This window comes from Canis lupus, chromosome 35, assembly GCF_003254725.2.
Source record: "Canis lupus dingo isolate Sandy chromosome 35, ASM325472v2, whole genome shotgun sequence".
Lineage (NCBI taxonomy): Eukaryota > Metazoa > Chordata > Mammalia > Carnivora > Canidae > Canis > Canis lupus.
Genome location: NC_064277.1, coordinates 9550773 through 9573755, shown reverse-complemented (window position 1 = coordinate 9573755; position 22983 = coordinate 9550773). Strand labels below are relative to the sequence as shown.

Sequence of the window (22983 nt, the reverse complement as noted above, 5' to 3'; positions counted from 1 at the left end):
CCCTCACAGCCCTTTTAGTTGCTGTCCCTTTTTCTGATACTATTCTCCCATTTAATATACAGAACTGATACTCTTTCACCACATTCACATTTATTCCATTGTCTCCTTCCCAGAGAGGCTTTCCTAGAATAAAATAGAAGCTCTGAATAAAAAGTAGCAACAACATAGCCCGTTATCCATGGACTCCACCCATTGCTTCATCCCCCACCCTGTTTCCTTTTTCTCCATAGCATTTGTAATATATTCAGTTACATATCCTATGCTTCCTCCCTTGCAATGCCACCTGGGGTAGAGCAAGGACTTTGTCTGATGGGTTTAGTTCTGTATCTCCATATTCCCCCAGTATGAGGTAAGATTTCAGTAAATAGGTTTTGAGTGAATCGTCAAATAAATGCATGTGCTTGGAACAGAGGCTTTTATATAATGAGTCTAAATAAGTATTATTTATCATTCTTATTCTTAATATTTCCCCAAATAGCTACTGCTGTGATCAATTTTCTATATGCTGTTTTACTTCCTTTTTAATTCTGCCCTGGAAATTCCATGTCTAAAGAGAGAACTCCATTCACAACAAAAGGGTAAGGATGATGATGAAGTCAGGAACCTGACAAAATCTCGTGAAATCCTCAAAAGGTGTTAACATTCTGGAAACTTAGACTCACCGAAAGTCTGGTTGAAAGATGAATGCCAATTTCCCCCATTCTTTTATTTTTCAGGACAAATTCTCTTTTCCCCTGTGTGTAGTTTTTCTGCTCCTTCCAAATCTTAGCACAGGGGAGATGTCCAGCATTAGTCATCTATCGTCATCACTTACTGACATGATTTATTCCTCCTCAAATCTTTTAGAATTCCTAATATCTCATAGGGCATTTAATACTTGTAAATGAGAGTTATTTACATATGTGTCTCACTTCCCGTACTAAATAATGAGTTTCATGGAGCCCAAGATAATGTGATTTAACTTGTCTATCTCACCTGTATATCTGGCTGAATGAGTGACTCAAAAATGTCCATGAATAATGAAAAAGGACCTAGTTGTTGTTGTTTAAGATTTATTTATTTATTTATTTATTTATTTATTTATTTATTTATTTATTTATTTTAGAGAGAGAGAGAGCACATGTGAGTGGGCATAGGGGAAGAGAAGAAAGAGAGACAACAGACTCCTTGCTGTGTAGGGAGCTGGATGCAGTGCTTCACCCTAGGACCTGAGCAGAAACCAAGAGTCGGCCACTCCCTCAACTGAGCCACTCAGGCATGGTACCCCTAAAAGGGACCTAGTTTTAAAGCCCAAAGGACACATTCTGATTTCTTTTATGGTTGTGAAAAACAACCAGAAAACATTCCCTGGTCCTATAAGAGGAAGGTATTAAACTAAATACACCCCCTTTTTCCCCATTAAACAACTATCATTTCAATCAAAATATTTCTTTACTTGTTGGGCTGTTAATAAGGCAATTAATTACCATATAATGCATTGTAGCTTTGGAGTAAAGGTTTATATGCGTGCAAAGGGGTATTATTCCAGGAGAGGCAATCTTTGGGTTGTGGGTGGAGTAGGCGGATGATGTGATAAGATAGCAGCTGAACAAACTTCACTAAATTAGGAAATAAGGAGTTACAACTTGCATTGCGGGAAGTTGGTGGAGAGTTCACCTCACTGATACTTCTGAAGGCGTGGCCTTACTGCTTTTTTAAAATGACATGAAAGAGCGGTTGTTTTGCATATTCATTTTGGAGTTGGCAAAAATGAATCCATTTCAGTGGCTTCAAAGATAGGCATGCGAAAAAAAAAACGAATATAAAAACAGGGTGCCAAAAAATAAAAATAAAAAATAAAAACAGGGTGCCTTCAGTACTGAGTCCATTCAATACTGAGTCAAATCACTGAATTCATTTATGTATTCCTTCAACAAATATATATTTAGTGCCTCTTATGTGGGCCAGGCCCTATTCTCTTTTCTCACAAAACTTACATTTGTGTGCAGGAAGACAGACAATAAACAAGTAAATCTATAGTATGGCTGCTAGTAACACTTTTAGCAAGGGTTATGATGAAAATAAGGCATAGGGCATGGCTGACGGAGGAAGTGTTATTTCATATGGGGGGCGGTCAGAAGAGATGCAGTGATAAGGTGACATTTGGGTAGCATTTTAAAGGAATGGAGTAAGCTAGTAGGTGTCTGGGGAAGATTCATGCAATAGCCATTGCAAAAGCTCATGTAGGAGCATGCTCAGTGTTTGGTAAGTTCATCCTTGCTGCTGCCAAATCTCCCTCCTAGATTTTCAGCCAATTTATACAACCTAACTAAGGTTTAGAAAAAAAAAGAAGAATTGGTTAAGGTATAAATAAATTATAATATATGTACTTTTGTTCATTTAGTTGATGCAAAAATATTTGGGGACTACATCTTGGGAGTCATTTATCCCGAATATAAAATAAAACAGTCACACATATACATATACATAGAGACAACTTCTCCCTGCATCTTTTGCATGTCTCATTGTTTGGTATTTTTTGACTGGTAGAGAACATTAAACTGAAGGTATGGGTAAGAACCAAGTATTAGTCACCAGTATGGTGGTGGCCACCCTTTTAGATGAATAATTTCCTGATAGAGAGCTCAGGGCACATCAAAGCAAATGTAGAGGTGGCTGGTTGAATAAATATTTTAAAAAGAAGGAACAACTAATCTTCATACTTGTAGATACCTGAAACTCATTTTATCAATGACTTAGTGGCTTAGTTGGATTGATGGGTTTGAGTAAACTCTAGCCGTAGCCAGGTCTATGGATCACAAGGCAAGCCTGTGATCCAGAAAGGAAAAAAAAACAAAAAACAAAAAAACCCCCAAAACACTGTAGTCCGATTTTTCTTCTTCTGATAATCGGACTAAAGCTGGCTGCCTTAATTAAATCAGTTCAATTATTTGTCTTCAGTTGCTTGGGACCAGACACTAAAATATTAGATCACAGACAATTTCATGTTGTGTTGTGTTTTGTTTTGTTTTGTTTTCTTTCTGGAATTCAGGGGAAGAAAGGCTTCTTTTAAATTTGAAGATTTGCGTATATAGTGCAATTCTTTGGCCATGGTTTAGGTATTTTATGCAATCTGACTGTAAAATTAAACATTTTTTTTTCTGTGTCTCTAGAGAGTGAAGCCTATGAATGGAAAATACTGCTAGCCATGTTATTATGATTGCTTTCCATTTAAACAAATGCATTTGCCACCTGTGGGATTTATCTCCAAAAGCAGTGGGCGACTGGAGCAAATTTTTGTTTTTTTCCTTTCCTTTCTCCTTTCCGTCATCTTTTGAATCTCTTCTCTGTTCCTGATCTCAGATTTGTAGGAGAATGTTTTCACCTATAGTCCTCTCTTCCTATCGGTAGCCAGTGCTTCCCAAGCACAGTGTAAAGGCAGAAGTGTGTGTGTCGGGAGGGGCGGAGGTGGAGTTGCTCTATGCTTGTGCTCTCTCTGAAACAAATCTGTAGCTGTTCACATAGAGTTGTATTGGTGCTATTATTAATATTTGCATGCATATGCCCAAGCAGAAGCCTTGGGAATACTGCTAACACCTGTGTCTTTCTACTTGCATGAAATAACCTGTAACTTTTTCTTTCATTTATTTCTATTCCCAAGAGCTTTGAAAAACGACATATAACCAGAAATTCTTTGTGGTTTTCCAGTGTGTTTCTTATTTTTTTTTTATTTTTTTTATGATAGTCATACACACAGAGAGAGAGGCAGAGACATAGGCAGAGGGAGAAGCAGGCTTCATGCACCGGGAGCCCGACCTGGGATTCGATCCTGGGTCTCCAGGATCGCGCCCTGGGCCAAAGGAAGGCGCCAAACTGCTGCACCACCCAGGGATCCCTCCAGTGTGTTTCTTAAGAATTTTGCAGTAGTGCTATGAAAAGCACGTATTTCTGCAGACAGATGCAAGACGTAAAACCTAGGGGTTACTAAAATTAGAGACAGTCATAATAAGGGAACTTACTATACAGTGAGTATGCAAGCACATATAGATATACATTAGCTTTCCCAAACTGCATAATTTCTACCTAAATTAAGTACAGGTAATTTTGTTTAGAAGTATGGCTTTCTGGCAATGCGACATAGTTTATTGCCTTTCTCCAAATTGATTCGAATTTACTTAAGTGCTTGTTCCATACTCCTAATGGTTATGTTAAAGAAAGTAACAACAAAGGGATAATCATCTTACTTACCTAATTTATTTGTAGGTAATCTTCTATTATTTTTTTTTTTTGCTGTTTTGTTTCAAAGCGACACAAAAAATGAAGGAATGTGCAAAATTGCTGATATACGTATAGTCTGCATGGAAATAAGAATGTCTTGATGAAAATTGAAAACATTATCAAATATGTGGGATATGCTTTCAAAACTTCTGATATTATCTCAGGTTTTCGTGTTTAAATCAAGGTCATAAGTTACATTCTCCTGTGAGCCAAGTATGTCTTTGTCCAAAAAGTGGAAATTACGGATGAATCAAGGAAGACTATCCATTTTTCTGTTTGGAAAACCAAACCAACTCCTGCTATGTCTTTTTTTTTTTCTTTTTTTTTTCCCATCCTGTGAATAGGAGTTATCATCTTTTACTAGATCCAAATCTTTGACATTTTTTAAATTTACACTGAAATAGATGATATTCGAGAACTAAAGACATGCTTAGTCATACATATGCATTCATTGATTCGAAGGCAAGGCATTGCTTTCTAAGACAAAATAAAGCACTTTTGGGTAAGACATCCATTTTACTGAGACCCAGGTTTTTGATGACACGTTCTCTCCCAAAGAAATGATGAATAAAAATCACCGTCATCGAGGCACAACTTATTTGGAGTTCTAAGCTTTAAATACACTGGGGACCAAGTGGATCATCCAGTATGACCTAATTTCCTGACCCCGGTTCCCTCTTGCTGACTTTCCACACTTGTAAATAGAGTGCAAATTCCAGTGAGGAAAGAAAAGAAATCCACCCAAGAGCTGGCCTGTTAAAAATGTATCTATGCAGTAAATCTATGTACCACTGTGTAATTATAATAACATAAACAAATCCACTATAAGGACATTCACATCAGACCTAATTTCATGCCGAACTATTATAATGCAATTAACAGCCTCATAGTCCTGTTTTAATTAAGCTCTGTTGTGAAATATGCAGCATTTGAACCTGTTCCGGCCTGTTTCGTCTACCATTGAATTACCGCCCTTAACTTGTTTTTCTACCAAACGATGAACTTCATTTAAGGATTAGGGTTTGCGGGTCTGGCGTGCTGTGGGCTCTTCCTAAGCTTTTGTGACTCCAGATTGAGCTCCTCAGCTGTGTCCTATATGTGTAGTCTCTTGACTCACTTGTCTCCATAGATCTGTTAACCTGCTCTGGGCATTCCTGGAAATGAAGGGACAGAGGTGATGGGTTTAATGAGAGAGATTTCAGATGGCCGGAGAGTTCACTTGTGGAACTACCTTTGGATTCCGTAGGGCACAGTGGCTGTCTTCCGGCCTATCGTTTTGCACAAGTCCTGAGTGAACTCCAATTTTCCATAGGTATTATTCAGACTGCCAAATAGTTTAACCATTCCTCACTAGGAAATTGAAAACAAAAGCATCCCGAGAAAATGCAGTTTATAGAAAAAATCATATCCTGCTTCCCCCCTTGTATCCCTCACCTACCCTAGGCGAGGATGTCTAGGTTGTCTGGTATTTGCCTTAACAGATCTTTCCCTCCCTCTATTTGAATTGTCTTCATGGCCTGAAATAAAATTAAATGAGAACTACTGCATGTGAACAGTTATCAATGATCACAGGTCAGTTTGCCGAGAAGCTTATTACTCAACAGCTCGTTTTAAAGAAATAGAGCTAATAGTCAAGGAAGCACAGTTGCTGAGAATCACATTCACCCACATAGATTATTCCGACATGAGCCAAAGGACCGAAGAAAAATCAAATGGTGATTTCCCCATCACTCCTCACCTCTGTGTCCACCCTCTGATCTGCCTTTCTTCAGATTTAGTTCCTGTTATAAAAACCATGTTCTTCTTCTTTTTCTTTTCTTTTTCTTTTTTTCTTTTCTTTCTTTCTTTCTTTTTTTTTTTTTTTTTACCTTGCCCTACTTTCTTAACCCTAGGGAGGATTTTAAGAAGGTTTCAAAGCTAAGCATCCCCAATTGCTTCAGGCTGTCTTCAGTTGTAAGTCAGAATATAAAGCAATTACCCGTAGGGTAGGATGTGTTCATGGCCAATGGGAGAATGTTCGATATATCAGCGGGTAACCGAAAATATTCTCTTCTGCGTGAACATCTGGTTCAGATTCTTAACCATTTCTAGTGAGGTTTTATGGGTCTCTCTGCCTCACTTCTGCTGTGCTCTGCCTTCTTTTCTAGGAGGAGGTGTGTACCCGTAAAGCAGAAGAATAGGGTTTAACTCGATCCGCATGCCCTGTTGTTGATAGATATCCCCTTATCCTATCTGAAGACCTGCTAGCTAGAAATCCTGAAAACTATGCTGGTTGCTTTTGTATCACAGCTTTATAGCCCAAAGGAGGGGAGAAAAAACATACTCCGGTATCTTTTCCAGTTAATCATCAATTCAAAGAACCTTGAGAAACTTCCATGGGCTCTCGGTAGACTCACTGCCTGCAGTAATTTGGACACTGCCTCTGTTCCCGACTTTAAAGACAACTCCACAACATCCCTTTTGAGTCAAGAAGGGTGTTTACAAAGTTCCCACCCTGACCGAAGATAGGAAGAAAAATCTTCCCTTGGCTTCTTCCATGAGTGCTTCACCGAAGGGAAAGCGCAGCATCTGGAATCATGCTCAGACACATCCCCATTCTGCAGCCACACACTAGCGTGCAAAGGTGATCGTGTACTATGTGATCACGCATTTTACCCACGGTGTAATCAGAAGTGCCTGGGCTGTAGAGTCAGACCAACCTGGGTTCAGATATCAGAGCTGCCTCATTATTGTTGGGGTGTCAGGAGGCTACTAGGTTATACACCTCTTTTCCCCATCTGAGCTATTTGAGAAAATTAAGGAAACACAGGAACTGGACCAAAGGCAATAAAAATGCCAGCCTCATTACTGATAAAGCTGTTTGGAAGATCTGGCTCTAGATCAGCTGCCAAGTGGGCTTGTTAATTCATCACCCCACTAGGGAGGAGAGTCGACACAGACGGAGCTGGAATGCAAGGTCATGCTCAAAAGAGGCTGCTCTTGTTAAAACCAGACTATGGATGGGCAGGGACTATGGGTGCTTTCTTGAGGCAGCTTGGATGTAACAGAACAAGGAGGCAAGGGCAAGGGGGTGACTCTGATCTCTTGTTCCAAATTCACCAGCGAGGACAACACGTAACATTGTGGAGAGGAGCCAGGAGCATAGGGCTCCCTGAGGTGAAGGGATAAGGCTTATCATCTCTTAGAAAATACCATCACGTACCTGTAAGTTGCTTAAAATTTCGGAGCTTCAGTTTCCTTGTCTATAAAACTGGAATAATATACCAACCTGGCACACTTGCAATATTAAATTAAAACATACATATAAACGTGTGTGTGTATGTGTGTGTGTGAGTGTGTTAACTGCCACTAAGGATTGACAACTTCCTTTCAAGTCTACTTCTCCCTTTCTCCCTAGACACTTAGATCAAAGGTGTCTCTGGGCAAAGGCAGGTTATGTTGTCTTCCCTAGGGTGAGAGATAGTTAAAAAGGAGAAGAGGGACGTGCATATCAAAGTGACTAAAGATTATTTTAAAATTCTACTCTGCACGTTTCTACTGCCCAAATCTTCGATATCACTTACCTTTTGAAGTGCGTCAACTTCCAAAGTAGGAGTTGCTGCTTTTCAGACAAGTGTGCGCATCTTCGTGGACCTTTCAACAGACCTGCGGCGTCTAGGGGTGCAACACAGGTCTGTGTCAGAGTGTATTTCCAAGGCGGAGAGGCTCTCGTCTATCGGGGCTCCAATCTAACTGCCTTTTCAACACTACTTCGTGAGACGAGCAGAGACTGTCTGGTTCTCCGGGACATGGCATGCTTGTTCCCAACTCATTTATTTTATTCTGCTTTTTCTGAAGCTTAATCTTTGAATCCAGAGGCTGGAAAACATCAGTGAATGGGCTGCCTTTAAAGAAGAGAAGGAGAGACATATGTAATACCCGGCCTGGAGCTGTGTGCACACAGTGGAGAGCAACGAGGCCTCTGTTCTGATCCCTCGCAGACTTTTTGAGGGGTCCGAAGGGCAGCCTGTCCTCATTCATCTCCTGATTTTACCTGGGGATGTGTGGTGTTGCTTAACATCCTCAGCAGGCCACTATGCAGATTAAGGATTAATTATAAAAGTTGATTTATATTTGCAGCTGCTATCACAGTCATGCCCCAGTTTAGTGATTTCCTCCTTGAGATATATGTTCAATGAACTGTTGTCGCTCCCCAAACCTGCACTGCCTGCTTGCTCACCGTAGTGCATTTCAGGGGCATCACTGGCCAGCGGGGTCTCATGCTTGTCCACCTTTGAGGTGCCTTTTTCACTCACAGCTCATATCTACCTGGTGACCAAACTCTGATGAGTCCAGTATCAGGAAAAGAAATCATGCACTCTGACTCCATCCAACTGCCGCTGCCCAAACACCAGGCCTCATCATCTCTTTCAGGTCAGATGAGCTCCAATCTCTCATCCTTCTGGTCTACCCTCCCTCCAGGGCGCTTTCAGCTCTATTACTCTATAATACAAATCAAGCCTCTTCTGCTCAAACCTTCTTGCTCCCCCACCCCCTACAAATGATCAAAATATCTTAGCACAGCAGGCAGCAGCTTTGCAGTTCTGGATGGTGTTTCCAGCCTCACATCCCGGCCCTCACACCCCCTGCTGTACAATCCAGTCCCCTGGAGCATTCATCGGCCTCTGACCCAGGTGCACTTCTGCAAAGCAGTGCCATTAGGACTATGACTCCTTTGCCAAAAACATCTTTAGTGCTTTTCATCCCTCCTGAAATCCTGGGGAGGTCTTGGGGACCCAACTCACACCTCATGTCCTCAGGAAGTTTCCTTCTGTGTCCTCATCTCAGAGTAGAGTATTCAGTTAAATGTCTGCTTACTGTGAATTCCTGCTAGGGTGTTAGTTCCCAAAGCATGTTTAGATTTTCTCAGGAACCGAAAATAGAATGGATCCTCAGTAAACTTCTGTTTTTAATTATAACAGACCTTGATCTTTTCTCTCGTTCAAACTGTTTCAAGACATTTACCACTTCTGTACCTGTTCATCCAGATTTCAATCTTGCCTTTTTTTTTTTTTTTTCAAAGAAAAACATCACTAGCTGGAATCTTGGGAGTTTATTGTCAATTATAGACTTGGGGTAAATAGTAATTGGCCAGAACTTTCTTTCATATTGTTAAATCTTTCCATATTTCTGAGGGTTTAAAGCATTTGTAAATCATCTTCGGAGAAGTTAACTTTGGAGCACATGTTTGATCTGGACTTTCTGCAACAACAGATAAATGTTTCATGCCTCAGAAACAGCCAGTGAGGAAAGAAATCCATTGACTACTTTCCTCTATCTGCTTCTGAAACTACCGGCATCTGCAGATATGGAAATTGGAAATTGTAGAAAGCATCTCTATAGCTCAGTGGTTGTAGGAAATGATAACAAAGATATCTGGAGACCAGAAGGTTTATCAGCCACAAACAAGTTTTAGAGCGGTTTAGTCTAATCTTCATCACTAATATTTTAAACGAGCAATAAAGGTGTTTTTTCCATTTATTCATAATTCATTTAATATTAATGAAGGCCTCACACAGGTACATTGTATCAGAAAATGGAATTGTTACCTGAGAAATCCTATCAGAAATAAAGTCCAGTAAGTATAAAAGTAGGAGTTGTTATGAAGGAAAAATAGTAGATAAATGTACGAAATATGCAAAAGTCCTGTCCTGTGAACTACAGCAAAATGTATCTTTAATTTATCTCATCCACTGTTTTGATGATGCCAGTGACTTAGCACTTAGCACAGTGAGAACAAGGAAAACGAGCAGGGATTTCTTTTGGATGAGAAAGCACAAACACCCATTCATAACACCATCCATAAGCATTTTTTTTTTAAATCAACATTGTGCATTGTCACATCCTGCTTGATCTTCCTACTTTGGGTTAATATGGGAGCCAATTACAGCTTCATCTGTGTAGAATTAACTTTATGGAGCACACACCGGGGATTTGTCTATCTTCACTATTTAGATATATGTCATAAAAATATGCATGGAATGGAGTACAGGCATTGCAGATGGCAGAGACTTTCAGATTTATTGTAAAATCATTTAAAATTGGTTATGCTCATGCCAGAAGTTAATTAACTTTTTTCTCTTCTTTTCTGGGGCTGGGGGGGTTTGGGGGGGGGGGGCTCTGTGTCTCACTAGGTGGCAGTGTGCGATTATATCTGGGAAAACCATGGCGTCAAGTCCAGAATCTCCAGCTGTGACCTCCAACAGCAAAATAAAATTTCTGTGTCTGCGCTTGGTCCAGGAGATGTTACTTCTCATGTGTCTATATGTACCGTTTATCCCAGTGGGTTCCAAGAGCTATACCGCCATTTTCTCCGACTCCCCAGTGGTGCTATTGTTGAGGTATGTGCATCTGAACATATTTTATTTTATTATTATTATTTTTTGACCATATTCTAATGCAAGTGCTGTGTATGTTGTAGTGCATGAGTGTATATGTGTGTGTGTGTTTATACTTGATTTCAAAGGCTTCAAAATGACTTTGTAAGCATATTGTATAATTAATGTCTCTAATACCATAATAGACTTGAAGATACATTTGAGTGTTTTCCTAAAGAAATATATGTGCTGCCAAAGTGAGCACTCCTAAAGAAATAAAGGTGTTATGTAAGAAGTAAATTGTTTCTGCAGATAGCTTTGTGGCAGGGAGACAGGAAACAAATCAAGTGAAATGATTCAGGATTCAGCCTATGAGAACTTTAACTCAGTTAACATTTGTAAACATCAGCAGATTGATGAAGAATTCTCTAAATCCACGGACACACTTCAATGCCTCAGGAAAGTTTGCAGTCCCTTGCTCAAATGATCTCACACAAAATGAACAAGATGGTAGCATTTAATACTTTTTCCATAAGAAAAATCTTTTTTTTTTTTTAAAGATTTTATTTATTTATCCATGAGAGACACACAGAGAGAGAGAGAGAGGAAGAGACACAGGCTGAGGGAGAAGCAGGCTCCGTGCAGGGAGCCTGACATGGGACTTGATCCTGGGTCTCCAGGATCAGGCCCTGGGCTGAAGGCGGAGCTAAACCGCTGAGCCACCCGGGCCCTCTATAAGAAAAATCTTAAAAAATAAAGTCCCCATCCTTAAATCTTTAAAAATGTTAAAGGGGTGCTTAGCAAAGATCTTGAGGCCATGCTTTCTCTTAAAAGGCCGGAGTCTTTAGGTGAGCTGAGTTTAGTTTAAAATAGGGATCTCTCATGTTGCACCATATTCTTCAAACCCAAATATCATGGCCCGTTGAAACCTGAGGCTCAGTCCTATTTGCCTCAGTGTTGTTGAATTCTAAAGTCTGAAAGAATGTTATTTCCCATTAGATGGTAGAAATAAAGGGTGGAGGAGGAGGAAAATCTAGATATATTTCATGACTGCTCCCCTGGTGATGTTGGCATGACCACATCACAGGGGCACAATATTAATTTGTAAGAATTTGCAGGATATTTCACCCTTTCCGTATGGACTTTTGCCATTGTGTTTTTTGCTAGAAAGTTGATGAAAGTCTGTCCTCATAAATGAGGACATAGTCGGTCCTATTCCTTTTAATAGAACCTTGAGGAAATTTCCAATGGCTTAGAGATCAGTGTTGCAGATAGGGAGCTTCTCCTCTCTACCATCCCTACCCAGACAGCATTTGGGTACTTGAGCGACTCACAGAGACGCTCTCCTGGGAAAATCCCAGATGTGCCAGACAGATTCTCCAGTACTTCACCTCCGGGATCCCTTATTGAGTGGTGAAATGATGGAATTGTGTATATTGCAGCAGAGCAACAGATGGAGGAGATTCTGATTGTATCTGTTGGAATTCCTTGAGAATTTGGGTCAAGGGTTGCTATAAGTACTTTGGCATATGCTCCCTTTTTGGACTTCAGAGACATTTGCTTTAGAAATCTCCAGAGAAAAACTGTCACGGCTGAATTGTTGTTGTTGTTTTTGTTTGTTTGTTTTTCAGTTTTGTTGTTGTTGTTGTTTTTGTTTGCACAGGCACCTGTGCTTAATTATGTGCATATACCATGCACTGAAAGACCTGAAGAAGCCAGAACACCAGGGGTGTCTCTGCTTCTGCTACAAAACATCTTGTGGCAGCTTGCCAACCTTGAGACCTGAGTGGGAAGCCCTGACATGAGGTGGCCTGTTCCCAGGCACAGAGCAATCCTCAGGGCCCTCTGATTCACTCACCTCTGCGTTTGCCCCAGAACCTTGCCTTACTCCCTTCCCACTCCTCTCTGCCGACATTCTTATCTGTAAAACTGGGTTATGAAGACTTAGACTGCCTGCCTTATAGAGATTTGGGGCAGATTAATGGGATCATGTTGGCAAAGTACTTTTAGCTCTTTTTATAAAAGAAGGTGCAATAAAGATGACAAAGCATTATGGATCATGCAACGTTAAATTCATTCAACTCGCACACCTTTTTTTTTTTTTTTTTTCTCCCCAGGTACTAATGGTAACATTAGACTAAAAAATAAAACCCCTCTGGGAGTCTTGAATGGTGAGGGAATTGGGCTCAAGGGGCCATCTGACTCTCTGCCTGTGTTTTCACCACTACTGCATTATGTGGTGGTAATGATATGGTGATGGAAGTACACGTCAGCACTTCTGAAACCGTGTCCAACAGAGATTCTAGCAAATACTAAACCAGCTTTCCCTTTTTTGCAGATCCCAGCAAATGTTTACACGAGGTCCTGCTTTCATGTGGGACTGCATCTAGACACTACCTGCTTATTGCTTCATGTTTTACATTCCCTGCTTTTGGTCCATGAAATCTACTGAGAGCCATTTCAAACAGACTTATCCCCTTACACCATCTCTACCACTTATCACCAGTACCAGATTTTATTTAGCCCCTCGAAACATATTACTAGTATGAAATTTAGTCTCCTAAAGGGCAGGAACTGTAAAAGAGTACAAATTCTAGAGCAACTTGAAGATTAGACAAATTTTCTTTCTAGCTACTCAATAGTCATCCTGGTCTCCTTTCTCTCTCTCTCCTGACCCTTACCAGGGACTTCCAGGTGTATTATTGGCCTTTAGAGCTATAAAACCTGAACCTGGGGGGTGTTCGAGACTGGTCTTTTGTAACTTCAGTGAGAAATGAAGTTAGTGCATTTCTTCCCCAAAGATGTATGCATTGAAAAGAAATTTCAAATATCAACACTCGGGTAGATTATGTTTTTTTGGATTAATGAAAAATCTATTTGATTTTTTAAATTGTGGTTTATAAGTAGTTACCTACTTGGAAGTTAACTTCTATCCTGGAGCTCCCTATGGCTGTGCTAAGTGCATTATTGATGCTCTAGGAAATCTATTAAATTGCATTGACTTTATAGATGCCAACTTGTTCTATATGGTAATTCGGCACCACGACATCCTTTCGATTACGATGGAGATTTCTTTCCAATTAATATTGTGCCACTGTTAAGTGATTTCATGCCAACATGGCCAGGGAAGCAGACATGGAATGTATCACATTATGTGAATTGATGGAACTTATACTTTGGATATTACTTAGAACACTCACTTAAAGATACCTGTGAGATCCGAGCCACAGTTTGAGTGGATAGTCTGACAGGAGAAGAAACAGGTAATTGTGTCTGAGCCTAATTTATTTACATAATAGCCATGGCAAAAAAAAATAAAATAAAATAAAAATGGATGAAGTTTTGCTTCAGCCTTATAACCTGAACACTATTCTCAAAGGTTTTATGGTGTTTTTTAAATAGGATATCCAGTTATCTAAATTCCTTTTGCATTTAATACAGCTTTCACCCGTGACAAGAGTGATCTTGAAGCCTCTCTTTAACCGGATATGAAATATAGGTCATATATTAACCATTTTTTTTTTGGTCTTGATAAAGCCCTAGCAATGTGGGTTTGAACAAATTATCTTCAAGATTTATTTCTATGGAAAGCCATGTTTTTGAACAGAATGAGTTCTATTCTAAAGAGGTCAGATTTCGTGAGTCTGAAATAGAAGTTATATTACAAAGGATCTCTCCTATGGATTTGTGTTCATCGTTTTCTTTTTCCATCCAGGCCTGTCACCCTAATGACATGGCTCTTATTATATCCTACATATTTTGCTTTAACAAGTAAGGTCCCCTCTGCACTTGTCGAGGTCATCATTGGTCTGTCTTGCGGTGAGCACTTCTCTGTAATTCTGTTTTATATTAGCCCCTCCGAGCTCTGTGATTCCATAGACTTTTGGAGAGCAGTGCCTCATCTCTGCTCCACAGGTAGGATATCTTGTGTGTGTGTGTGTGTGTGTGTGTGTGTGTTTGAACAGAGTCGCTTTAAAGTTTTAGTGCTACAAAACCTAGAAACCCAGGCAAGACTAGAGCAGATTCATCAAGTCACAAATAAGCTTCCCGATCCCAGGGTATCCATCGCAATTAAGAAAGTCCTTGGAGCATTGGTTGGGGTGGAATGGGAAAAGGGTTTTTTGTCATTAGAGGCAGTGTCGCCTGGTGGTCTGAGCGGAGATGTGGGAGTCAGGAACTCAGTGATCTCAGAGGCTCTGTGAGACCCAGCTGAGCGGCTCCAGGCAAGTGTCTGGGCCTCAGGAGAACAGGCTCACCTACTTTGAATCTCTCATCTGAAGAGCTCCTTACCCAGGGCCAGAAGATACACAGCAGGAAGCCTGATTCCTCGTCTGCAAAATGAGAATATTAATACTTGCCTAAATAACATATTAACCAATTAGTGATTGTTAAGTGCTCTGCTGATAGAAAGCAGCAGGAGAAGAAAGGCAAAAAATAAAAATGGGAACACAATTTTGTTATTAGATGGGTTTTACTCAGCTCTGAGCTTTTCTTCCACTCACTGAATTTAATGACCATATAGTGCAAAGAGCAGGTCTTGAGAGACCCAGCCTCACCTTTATTGGGCTCAATGAGAAGACAACAGGTGAAGCTGACTGTCCCCTGCAAATCCACAGATGCTTGGAATAAGCAGGATGGGGGAAACCACATTTGGTTCATGAATCAGTGAGTTGCAGGGGAACATCATACAAATAACTGAGACTTCAATTTTAACTCTTCTATTTTAGTACATTTCAGGAAAAACTACTGAATTTCAGAATCCCCCCATTCACCTATTACAGTGACCAATCGTCAGTATAGTGTGTGAGAGAGAAATGTGCACACTAATGTGGAAGAGAAATCAATAGGAAAATATAGGAAATTGGGGCCCCTGAAATGTATTCATTAAACATATAAATTGATGATAGCTTTCATTTTCTGGGGTGGGAGGGATTTCTACCATCCAAGTTTTTCTTTTGTTGAAAATCATTACATATGGGAAGGAAAAAAAACATTTGTTTATTTTTTTTATTGTGTAGATTCACTTAAAGAAGATATTAAAACTAATTTGCTCATGCAAATGAGAGAAAGTCATGTTTTCATTCCCTAAATTTGGACCATTTTACATTTTTTGCACAACACCTGTATAGAAAGATGCAGTGAGTCCTTTGGACACATCTGCTTATGTGCAATATTGAAAATACACATTAAAGTGAAATAGTAATAGCAACAGTTATGGCTTTGCATAAAATATTGTTAAAAAATGTCAGTATGCCAATGCCCTTTATTTCTAGTTTTCAAATTCAAATTTAACAGTCTCCACTTCGTTTAATTTTTTTAAAAAATGGAGTCCTAATACTATTTTGCCTTTTTTTCCCCACTAAGAATGGTTGGCTATTTTAGTAAACTATAAAGAGTCATCATTCTGTTGTATCTAAAACTTAGACCCCATTATAAGAAACATTAAAAAGGAATCAGAATATAAAAGCAAAGAGGAATTCAACAGTCAGACTAATATTAGAATATAATGTCACTTACAAGACATTTTCTGTCCTATTACCATAAAAAGTCTTACATAGGCATATTTGCTAATCTTTTAAATATATGTATATATATATGAATCATATTATTTGAAAAATTATGTGACAAAATTATTATTCCCATATGTATATCTCAAAATAAGTGATTTTATTTGTCCATAATAATTAGGTCAGTATAATTTGCTATGAGACAGTTTGCTTTTCACAAAACTAAGCTAGACAATTCTCACCTCAGGCTAAATTTATCATTTATATATATTGTATATAATATATATAATTGGCATATATAATATGTCTATTATCGGTAACCTATAAGAGAGAAAAATAGAAATTTTCTCACGATTAGGACACTATAATTTTTAGATAAATACAGCAGATTTCAGACACATTCTCAGGAAATGTAGCTGTTCAATAATAAGGTCAAGACATTAACTTTTAGTGACTAAATTAATGTTAGTGTAACTGGGCTTGTTTTCCATAGAAAATCATGAAGAACTGTTTGATTCTATTTATTGTGTACTGAGATATGACATTTAGAAACATTTTAGAGATTCTAAGGTCTTTTCTGAAGTAACCACTATTACCTTAACTTATAAAATATTATTTCTCCCTGCATTTTATTTATATTAGTAATTTGAGACAGTCATTCATTAATAATTTCTGGTTTTTATAGATCTCATACTTTTTATTTGTGTATAAAGAAAAAGAGTTATAAGATGCATACTTTGATAATACTTACATGTAAAATTATTTTCAGCATCTTAGATTTCCTTTGAATCTTCAATTAGAATTTATGAAAGTTAAAGAAAAGAATTATTGTATTATTATATTCATACATCTATTAGAAATAATACATATATCTGACATACTGGAGAAAAATATTTTCCAGGATTCAAAGTCATAGGAAATGTTTTAAAACATATATTAAGTATAAAGAAGCCATGTTAAAAATAAGCCTTGACAACTAAACTTATTGGTTAAATGTCTAACATAAACATTAGAGAGGGAAATAATTACATTTTTATTGCACAGTTGATAAAGATTGATTTTATCTTTCATAAAAATATGTTCACTTTTACTTCCAAATATTTTTGTCCACTATTCAATTGGATTTTAGCAACCATATCTTGAAAGGTGAAATGTGAAGTGTGAAAAATGTGATAAATCTTTATTTATTAATCTGAAGTTACTATATATTGGGAAAAATTTTGAGCTTTTGCACTGAAAATACATTTTAAATCCATGCAAACAAAATCAGAGCTTGAGAGAAGCATTTTCAGAATATGCCATACTACTAATCAGTGATTTTTATCTTGACTCCAATTGATAAGGCTAATATAATACTAATTTCCCAAAAAGTCCAAGATAATTCACTCATGAAAAAAAAAAAAACCTCGATAAAAAGTCAACATAACTATTTTTCCTTATATCTATATTTAGAAAAGTCATGGAAATATTTTGATGCATTTTGTAGTTGTATCCATATTTACCTAAGAACTATCTGGAGATGTACTGATTTTTTATTTCTAAGAATGCATGGATATAGAAGTATAATGGTTTCTTCTGTTTAGCGTATGGGGGAGATTTTTTTGTAATTCCATGAAACAATTGTTTGATGGTAATATTCGAAAACGATGTAAAAAAAACAGTTCATAGTGTCAATTACATTTACATATTTGTATCCAATAAATTATTTTTAATCCCACATTTTCTAAACACTGATATAAAATCATATAAGCTTATTTTATGTGCAAAATCGCATATAGTATGCTGAATGACACTTGAAATAGTAACAGTAGCTTATTTTCTGAAGCAATTTTGACACTAATGCTAAATTACAACTTGGAAACATCTAGCATTTTTACTTTTATGAGAAAAGGCTTTTTACATATTTAACATAATTCCAGGGAAAATAAACTGGAATTATGTATAAAGGTATGTACACTGTAACCAAAGGGCATTTATATTCCCCTGTAGAATACTTACAATGATTTTATTGCCATTTTGTGTCATTTTCTAAAGGATATAAAATACAGCCAGTAAACAAACTAGACTTTAGATTTAAGGTGACACCTGCTCCTTCAGAAGCAATATTCAGATATTTAATCCTAAGAACATTGCATATTTTACAACCAAGTAAAGTACACTTTTGCAAAACTGAAAGGACCATGTGCTTTGGCTTATAATTTTCACAGCTGTGATGATCAACGGGGTCACCACTACCAGCGCCCCATCACCACTAAATCTCAGAGAATAAATCCCATTGTCAGCCTTTATTTAACTGCTGGAGGAAATTCACATCAACACTCTACTTCTTCAAAATGCAAAACGCCCTTTCTGTAAAACAATGTTGATTCAATCTATTACTTACACAGAGTGTTGTATTATTTCTGGTTCTATTTTTGAAGCCTACAGTTGTAATAGAATTTTAATAGACTCTTTATCCCTAGTCCAGATTGCTATACTTCAGGTGTAGCAATCTGAATTCCATTGAGAAAAAAATTCTATTTCATTACAGAACTATAATGGGTTTAACTAAGCCTCCAAATCCTGCTGTGTTGCTGCGGTCAGTGAATTAGTGCTATGCATACATGAATCCTGTGGTAAGGGGCAAATTAAATCAAAATCCACCTGGAATGTTGTGTCCAGTTTATTATTCTTCATCTTCTTACTATATATATAATGGGCTCTCAGGTGCGTTTTTTGGCAGCTAGGTATGACCCATTCTACCAGGTAAATGGTCAATAAACTTGACTTCATTTTCCCAGTTAGACACCTGAAGAGCTATCTACCCTTATTAGCAGACAATTCATTATCTCTTTCTTAAGGCCTGTTTTATCCCTATGATTTCTAAGAAATTCGGGGACCTTTTGATACCACAGAGGGCCAGGCATGTTTCAAACACAAGACAGAAGGAACTCACATGTGCTATTGTCTGCACAGCCATGGGCATCACCAGCTCCATGGAGCCTGAAAGATCCTTGTCTGCCTCTGCAGAAATCCTCTGCCAGTTATGCTGCTTGGCAATGGCACTCAAATATCCCATGCTTGAACTCTACTCATTCACCTCATACATTTCTAAAAATAGGTGGGGTCCTGATTGGCAAGTCAAGTCCCTAATGGCTTCAACCTCAGCTGCATGATTTGCTGGAACTTGTTTTCATACCAAAAAGTTGATTGTGAGAGTTTTTGCTCATGTCGTTTTGTTGTTTTTTTTGAAGGTGTTGAATATGGAATTCCTTACTCCGCCATTTTCATTGATGTTTTGAATTACCTTTTTTTTTTAAGACTTTATTTATTCATTTATGAGAGACACACAAAGAGAGAGGCAGAGACATAGGCAGAGGGAGAAGCAGGCTCCATGCAGGGAGCCTGATGTAGGACTTGATCCAGGAACTCCGGGATCATGCCCTGAACTGAAGACAAAGGCCCAACCAGGCGTCCCTCTGTATTATCTTTTAAAGCTAGATTCTGATAGTGGAATCACTAGGCCAAAGAATATGACAATTTAAAAAGATAGACATTTATGTGTATATTTGCTATATATTTATGCATGTGTTATATATGTGTGGACAAGTGAATATATATGGATATATGTATCCCAATTGCCCTCCAAGATGAACAAATACGTAGCCACATCTGTAGTGATTGAAAAGTTTGCCCAACAATAGCACTTGAGTATTACAGTTCAGGATCACTTTCTGCCTCCGAAAAATGCTACACGACTAAGTAGTTTTTTTGTTTATTTTCAAAGTGTGGCAAATTCCCATATAAATTTGCATGAGATTATACTTGTTTGTAATCTATTTTCTAGCAACATTTCTTCCCAGTAATCGATGAAACTCATAAAGTAAGTGGGATTATATTATCAGTTTATTGTTCTCGCACAAACATTTGAGATAAATGACTACATAGATTGATAGAAATTAAAAATATTCTAAGATCATTTTTTAATAAGGATTTTATTTATTTATCAGAGAGAGAGAGAGAGAGAGCGAACGAGCATGGGGAAGGGTAAAAGAAGTGTAGGGGACAAGCAGACTCCCTGCTCAGCAGGCAGTCCAATGCAGGGCTTGATCCCAAGACCCTGAGATCATGACCTAAACCCAAGGCAGATGCTTAACTGACTAAGCCACTCAGGTGCCTCTAAGATTATTTTTTATAGTCACATTGCAGTAATTGGAAAGAGACGTGTCCTATATACAACGGTTAACTCAGAAGTGACAACAAACACATTTCTGTAGCAATAGATTTAAGGTTAGTTATTTTCTTATTTCCCTTTTCCCAACCCTCTCAGGCCAAAGCATATTTGTTAATTTGAGATTATACATATATATAATAAATGACCTGGATATATATCTCCAAATCATTTTAAAGAGGTAAATTTGAATACTTCATGGTGACAGCCTTGATGAGTACAAAGAGGATTCTTAAAATTATAGGACCACATGAGAAGGACCAGTGTGAGCCAGAAGGCTACCTGCTTCTAATCAATGGCTCTGCTGGTGAGCAGCAGGAGAGAGAGATTATTCTGGGTAATTGGTCCAAATAATAACTGGAGGAGTTCCTCAAATCTCCAGCCAACAAAATATCTCCTACACGCATGTCCCTTCTTACCCACACACTCTGAACTCTTTGAGGAATTCTTATGAATGGAGACACGCTACTGAATAAGAAGTCCCAATAATTCATTTCTTAGAAGACAAAGTGATGATTGAGGTTGTTTCTCTGAATCTAATTCTCAGCCACAAAGAAAATATTGTAAATGATGAGAAACTTAAGAGAACTTGACCTTGTGGTTGTTATTCCTAATGCTGGTAGAGGCTGAGTGACTTCCAAATTGACATTAGGAATGTGCATTCCAAAAGTTCTGAGGACAACTGGCATGATCCACCATTTGAAGATCTAAAAGGGAAGATATCTCAAGAGACATGGACTGGATGAAGCTCTCAAATGGTGATTCTTACTGCATTTTTAGATAGTCTTGCAAAGAAAGAAAGTGTGGCATCTAAATAGGTGCTGTTGTGGCATGAACATTACCCAGGAAATTCAGGTTTTTAAAGATCATATGCAGAAAAAGTGGAAAGAAAGAGGTATAATAAGGAATAAATATAACAGATGGTTAAGAAGAGTGACAAAGAAGCAAATAATGGAAAAGAATCACAAAATTTTAGATCTCAATGGGGGAAGTGGACTCGAAGAAGGTCTGCAAGAGAGAGTCCACAAGACAGGAAAAATCAAGGTGTCCAAAGATACTTATTTTTCTTAACTCATGTAGTTGTATATGTCAAACATCTATTTCTGCCGAATCACAAAAGGTATTTGTTGATGCACATAATTGGGAATTACAGTAGATAGTCTAATGGAATGGCTGAATTCGGGAGTTCAAAGGATGTTATCAAATCTCTCTCTTTTCTCTCCCATATTTTCATCTATTTTGGCTGCATTCTTGATACTGTCTTTTGCATATGGTAACATATAGCTCAAGGCTTTTATCCCATCTGTACCCATTTATTTGTCCATTTCTGGAAAAAGGCTTTCTGATTGGCTTGCTATATGATTTATAGCCCCATTAGGAGATGGAAGAGTAATTCTAGAAAGAAAAAATGGCTTCTGGAACCAGAAGAGGAGTTTGTCAAATAAGCAGATGTCCTCTTTGCTATCCAGAGAAATGCATTCATTTAGGCAATGTAGATGTAGCTGTGGCTCCCTGCCTTTCTAACCAAGATAGCCTTCAGTTAAAGAGGTCATAAGTTCTAGGGAAAACAGTCATTCAGCAGAATGCCTGGAAATGCTAGATACCTTCAAGATGTGGGAGAGACATATGAAGTCAGTGAAATTGAGGATTATTATAAACAACCCAGGAATAAACCCAAACTGTGTGTGACAAGTGAAACAGGATGTTGGCATGGTTGCTAGTTGTGCTCAGTGATAATTAGTCTTGTATATACAGAAAGTTTCTCTAGGGACAATGAGTTCCTACTAAAAGGAATGCTGTCCTGTGTTTTCCCCCATTTGAAAACAGTTTTGTGTTGGATCCATTTCATCACACAAAAGTTATTAAAGGCAGAGGAAGAAGACGAAGAAGAAGAAGAAGAAGAAGAAGAAGAAGAAGAAGAAGAAGAAGAAGAAGAAGAAAGATACAGTCTTGTATTTGATTTTCACATTTTTGGTTTCCATAGAATTAGGATAATTCACTTTCCAAATGTGTTTGAATTGCTAATGTGTTCTGTACTAGTAAATGTTATACAGATTTAATTTTTTTGGTGTGTTATATGATGAGTACGAATAGCAAGTCAGAAGTGAAACCAAACTATGATACCTAAATTGTAAACTTCTGTTAAACTGTGGAGTTCAGTTACCATATGGCATTTCAGGGGATTTCCAAGCTGTAATCTTGAGGCAGAGGTAAGGAAAAATCACAGCATTTGTTCATTCCACCTAAATATTTCTTTGAAACATGGGAGATTAATATGTGCCATTTTACCACCACTTTTCAGGTGTTTGGTGATATCAGTGGCCTAAGGTTTATCCCCACTGAAATGGTCATGGCGATTCAGGAGCAGATGAGTGAACTGGACAGTATACCAGAAGACTCTTTTGATATTAAATCAAGAGAAATGAAAAGAATCCATTAAAATAAAAAGGTAATTTTTTTCCTACTGATTAAATATATAACTGGGCTGTATGTGAGTGTATCAACTAAGTAGGAGCCACCAAGTTCTACTTTGTTCTTGTTTTCTTAAAGCCCCATGGTGGCCTGCAAATCACACGAGAGTAGTGCAACTTTCTTTTCCATCTACTGCCTTATAATATGTACTTTACTAGAACTCAATAACCAGTACTGAAAA

The 22983-nt window shown here is 38.0% G+C and overlaps 1 protein-coding gene across 1 annotated transcript in view; it reads left to right on the top strand.

Annotated features, from left to right (window-relative positions):
* Positions 1–22758, top strand: part of LOC112659662 (uncharacterized) — a gene marked incomplete at its 3' end in the record, with an annotated part of 258850 nt that extends 236092 nt beyond the window's left edge. The window contains exon 14 of the mRNA XM_049106032.1: positions 22633–22758. Within this exon, the coding sequence (XP_048961989.1) occupies positions 22633–22758 (126 nt within the window). The remainder of the gene's footprint in view (positions 1–22632) is intronic.
* Between the last annotated feature and the right edge of the window lie 225 nt (positions 22759–22983).